This window comes from Bactrocera latifrons, unplaced genomic scaffold, assembly GCF_001853355.1.
Source record: "Bactrocera latifrons isolate USDA-ARS-PBARC rearing strain unplaced genomic scaffold, ASM185335v1 scaffold_1110, whole genome shotgun sequence".
In the NCBI taxonomy this organism is placed as follows: domain Eukaryota; kingdom Metazoa; phylum Arthropoda; class Insecta; order Diptera; family Tephritidae; genus Bactrocera; species Bactrocera latifrons.
In genome coordinates, this window is record NW_017534532.1 from 34,927 (window position 1) to 40,509 (window position 5,583).

At 35.9% G+C, this 5,583-nt stretch overlaps 1 protein-coding gene across 2 annotated transcripts in view; it reads left to right on the forward strand.

Moving 5' to 3' along the window:
* LOC108974406 (PHD finger protein 14) overlaps window positions 1-3,889 on the forward strand; it is a 24,861-nt gene extending 20,972 nt beyond the window's left edge. The window contains exons 2-3 of one of the 2 annotated variants that reach the window (XM_018942214.1): window positions 1,855-2,698; window positions 2,761-3,889. In XM_018942214.1, coding sequence (XP_018797759.1) covers window positions 1,855-2,698; window positions 2,761-3,590 — 1,674 coding nt within the window. In that variant the 3' untranslated portion in view covers window positions 3,591-3,889. The remainder of the gene's footprint in view (window positions 1-1,854; window positions 2,699-2,760) is intronic. The other variant, XM_018942224.1, reaches the window with a different exon arrangement.
* Window positions 3,890-5,583: the final 1,694 nt, after the last annotated feature.

Here is a 5,583-nt window from a genome sequence, read left to right on the forward strand (position 1 = left end):
AAGGAGCTGCGGTAACTGAATCGGCTAGACTATCGTAGTCGGACACAAAGAGGAAAAGAACGCGTGAAAAGGACACGGGACGTGTTTACGCGGTGGTTGCCCACTTTGAACTGTATTTCAAATATATTATCTTATATATATGTCATAGCTTCACTTAGTTTCTTCACTATATTTCGTATGCGAATATATTAATATTACAAGGTGCTTTCCAAAGTAAWCAGGATTCTTTGCCATCTATATGTCGACTGGTGCGTTAGAATCTGCTATCTTTATCGATTGTCCACTTTCAGATTGGAAGTGAAGTTATTGCGTTTTAAGGCTATATTGTAGCAGAAGGAGACTATTTTGAATAAAATGAATTGATTTTGCCACAAAAACCATTTGTTCTGGAACGCACCTTGTATACAATAAACGTACTTAAGCCTTTAGATGCGCATTGTGAGGRCACCTCACTCTATATCTCGCTCCTAAATGAACCACCTTGTGCTTCTGATAAAATTCATGAAATGTTTTATCTGTGCAACCTCGTGGTCACGAAATCATCGCTCGATAGTTTCGATTTTTTTCTACATCGATCATTGTATTTTCTTTATTACTACAGTTCTTTTATTATTCACTTTAAATTTTGATAGTCGACATGTGTGGTCCATTTTCCATTCAATGCCACGCTTGCCTTCGTTTTGAGCATATATTTTACATGTGTCGCTGCTTTATTTACACTACTGTCCAAGTTTGGCTTGAAAGCTTCAAAGTAGCCTTACCCCATTTAAGTTTAGTTCACGCGATACGGCCCATCAAAATTTTAAGTGTTGTTAAGATTCAGAGAAGTGGATATAACTCACCTGCTTGAGCTGGACAGCTTCGGAGAGATCTGGGCATGATTGAAATTACCAGCATTGAAATTATTAACCTGCCCATGAGTATCTGGTCAATTAACTCCCCGAGAGGTTCCAAAATAAACAAATCCCATGTATGGGCTGGTGGTTAATGAAAGCGCATGTATGCAGAGGCTACAAGGCTATATACTTTTAGCTCCAGAATTTTTTTAATCTCTGCTACCACCGAGCTAAGTGCTGTTTCTTTGGATTTTTTTTAGAATACGCATTATAGGAAAATAAGTTTTTTCGCATGTATAATTCTATTCGTCCTTTCAACGTTTTTAAGAAGAATGAGGAAATACAAATTGGTTTGAAATCCTTTGGATTCATATACAATCTTTTGACYCCCTTCGATATACGACTTACGGTAACGAAAGAATATAGTTTAATTGCAAAGCCCTTTTAAGATTGGTTATTAACCAGATTTTTACGTAGCTCTCGGACTGTTGTAACTGAGCCGATAATAACCCTTGGGATCAAGGAGATTTCAAGGGTTTGACACTGCTTATGGCCCTTTTCATATTACTTTCTGACACTATGTCTACAGTCACATCCAAGTATTGCAGCCAATGGAGGCTTCGCTGTCTCATACCAGCTCTTTCACCATTTGTGATGGTATTTCTTTCTCTATTTTACGGTATCTTGCTTTCGCTAGGTCGTCGGCGTTAAAACTAGGTAATCCCTTAGCAGTCGCACTATTAACTGCAACGTTTTAAGCAGCTCTCTCCCCCCTTTGGCCACACTTTGGCTACAGGAACCGATTAGAATCAGGATAAACATTTTTCTGTACCCGTTTGTGCTATACAAAATACTCCTCTATACTCTTCACAACAGTAATGGAAGTTAATGTTTTCTATAATTGTTTTAATGTCACATCGTATTCGCATTAAGTCATTTTTTAAACCTCTAAACCATTCTATTTTATGTTTTATTTTCAACCTTGAATGCGATTTTATATTAAAATGTTTATTTTTAGGAATCGTTAACTACTACAATTTCTCAACTTCACAAAGAAATAAACTTTATGTGTCCTAATAAAATATTTCCCAGTCCATCAAATATTGGGCATGCTAATTACGAATCTAATAAATCGGCATCAACGCCACCCAGCAGACCGATCTCAGTTCCTACAGCCGCTGCTCTTAAAATGGGAGTGGGATTCCCTTTAGTTCATCTTTGCCCGCCTGGAACTAAAGTAGACTCCATACGTCTGCTAAGCACACATGCAAAGTCTTCGCCAGTTGCTGGTGGAGGAGCGTCATCAGCACCAAGTACGCCTACATTAAATGTGCAAACATTTGAGTGTGGCATATGCAAACGCACTACTGATCAACACCTACTAGCGAAATGTGATACTTGCAAATTACACTATCATTTAAGCTGTTTGAATCCACCATTGACTCGTCATCCAAAGAAATCTAAACTCTATGGTTGGCAATGTTCTGAATGTGATAAATCAGAAGATTCTGAAGATGTTGCTGATATGCCAAAAGGACCACGTAAATCGCGAACACGTTTTAACAAAGATGGTTCTATTATTGCTGTACCGGAGACGGAAAGCGACAATGGACCACCACATAAAAGACGGTCGGGAGACACCTTACAATTTACAAAAAATCTTACAAAAAAAAATAAACCAAACAATTCATTTTCAACATCGAATAAAAATGATGAAAATGGCAAAACTACACCCAAGATGTATGTGTCATCAACGTCCATTTTGGGGAAAAAAAGTAAATGCTATGTTCCTCTGCAAAATATTAAAAACACAACTAAGTCACCAGCACAGCAAACTCAGTCTCCAGTATTGAACAAAAACAGTAAGATGTTAAAGCAAATTGAAATGAGTTAATTTTACTTATATAATTTTTTATCATTTCAGTCACCCAAATAGTTCATACATCACTTTCTGATGAACCTTTGCTACTGGTACTACCATCTGTCACGACAACTCGCGAAATAGATTCTATCCAAACTCCTGATCCAGACCCCTTAGCATTGCCGGTGAATACTAATACTACAATTCCATTTATTGAAGATTTGTCAGATCCTATTAAATCAGGAAGAAAACAGAAGCGCAAAGACAAACATAGGAGTAAGCACATTGCTTCATCAGATACTGAAAAATCCCCAATCAAAGAGCATAAACGTAAGCGCAAAAAAAAATTGCATGGTCATGATACAGAAAACCCACAAGAAAACATTCCGAAAATAAAAATTAAATTTAAAACATTGCCCTTGCCTGGCGAGGTGACTCCTGAGGCTCAGTTTTTTTATGTATCAGCGGATATGGTACGTTCGGCTGAAGAAGCATCACGGCCAACTTCTGTAGAAACTGTAGAAGATTCAACACCAGTTTTGTTGGAGAATAGTCCTATAGGAAGAAGTAAATCGGAAACAACGCTTAATTCGCCGGAATTAAGAGTTACGAAAACACCTATTACTCGTAAAACTAGCCCAAGGAAAACAGCTGGTAAAAGGAATTCACTGTTATCTCATTCTAAATCAACAACAATCATACAATTACCTTCAAGTATTGTCTGTTGCATTTGTAAAGAAGTGGGGTTTGGTGGTAATGCTGTAACATGCGATGAGTGTCATAAACACTATCACTTTACGTGTTTGGATCCACCATTAAAAAAGACTCCAAAAATACGTGGTTATTCTTGGCACTGTGCCGATTGCGACCCCACAGATGAAGAAAAAATATAAAACTACATTATGTTTTTTTAGATTAGACATTCACTTTTTGATATATTGTAATATTCAAAAGAGCTTGAAACTAACTTATTTTTGCTAAAAAATCATGACCAGTGATCACTAAACAGATGTAGAAATCAACATCTTACGTGTACCAGATTGAAACTCTCTACTTCTAGTTATTAATGATTTTTTAATAAGATCACCGATATTCAGAAAGTTCATTTAATATAAAATTTGAATGTAATACTTTTTATTGTTTGTGTGTTCTAAAAATAAAGATTTCAAAGCCTATTGTGAAAGGCAACTTATGTATGTTATACTTGTCTATTTACCTTGGCTACTAAAAGGGGATTTTGTATTAGATGTAGTTGCTGACCTTACTAAAAGAGAAGAATGGTAATTTTAGCACATATAACTGGTTAAAAATTTTTCATACGAAAATTTTTTTATACGAACTTCTAATGCATTGTAATCTTTCTAAAAAAAGTTTAAGTTCTTTTTTTTCTTGTTTTAATTGTTCAATTGACTTAGTTTTAGCCCCTGTGCAAAAATGTATTATTTAGTGCTTTTCGATCCTTGTTTTCTGTATACCCAGTTTTAAGAGATAAATAATAACGAAGCGGGTTGAACTTCCGACTCTTGGTAAGTATGAACAAAATTACAYACACTATAAAAAGCTATTTGTCATTTAAAGCAGATGGGATTATTCCCATAAAGTAAAATCTAAAGGAACCAATGGTTCTAAGGCTTGATAAGATGTTCGAGTCTCAATAACCGGCAAAGGACTGTCAACTCGGCACCATGACTCCTTTCTACCGCTACAACAATAAAAACGAAAAATTTTGCAGTATTTGGTATTTGGTTTGGCTACAAAAAACAACGTAAAAATTTCGCTGTATTTGGAATTGTCATGCCAAACCTTCATGCAATACATTACATTCATGAGTCCGAAATTCTAAAAATCGGCATCGGTTAAATTTATSACGGAAGAATAAAGTTAAGCGAAATCGCTGTTTATTTTAGTTTATAGTTAAATAATAACCCTTATTTAAGTTTAAGTACATATGCTAATCCTTAATATATTATTTTAAATGTCGTTTCCTATTTGCATTAAATAGGTCATGGTGCAGTGGATGCAATGGAGCAAGTAAATGCTCCATATATAAGTCCAGCATTCAACTATCCTACATCTCAAGGAGCTGGAAAAGAGTCAAGGTGGTGTTTCACCATAACCGGGAGAAGAAGACGCGATAACGCAAAAAACTTTAAACATACAGGCCTAACTCCTTAAATGCTGAAAGTTTTTGTAATGGAAAATGGAATACTGTCGCGGTGATCGCTGAAACGGAGGAATATTTTGAAACGACTTCGAAGTTATGATTGTCAGCAGTGACCTGGCAGCAAAGTCGCGAGTGTGACGACTGTTTGTTTGATGACAGGAGATATTTCGTCTTGCCCTCGTTCATTACGAGACCCATTTGCTGCTTTTTTATCCAACCTGGATAAAGCAGAACTAATGGTGTGGTTGTTGAAGCCAAAGAAATCAATATCATCGACGTACGCCACTGTACACTCTTATAGTAGATTACACGCCCTCTATTCAGATCTGCAGCTCGAATTATTTCTTCCAGGAGTAGATTGAAGAATACGCAAGATAGGCAGTCATCTTGTTTTTTGGTATTGCTCAACATCAGCTAACACAACCATATTAGTTTAACGGGAATATCAAATTCAGAAACAGATGTATAAAGGCAGTCCCTTTTCGTGCTGTTCAAGGGGCACACCTAGTGTGACAGCGTAAAAAAGGCATTTTTTGGGATAAAAAAAAAAAAACTAGTCAATCAATCGTTTTAAAATTTTTAAGGTATTTTTATACATGTTTTAAGAGTACACAAAAAAAAAGTTTAAAGAAAATATTAAATATTTATATATATTAAATATAAACAAGTAAGGAAGGGCTAAGTTCGGGTGTCACCGAACATTTTATACTCTCGCATGATAA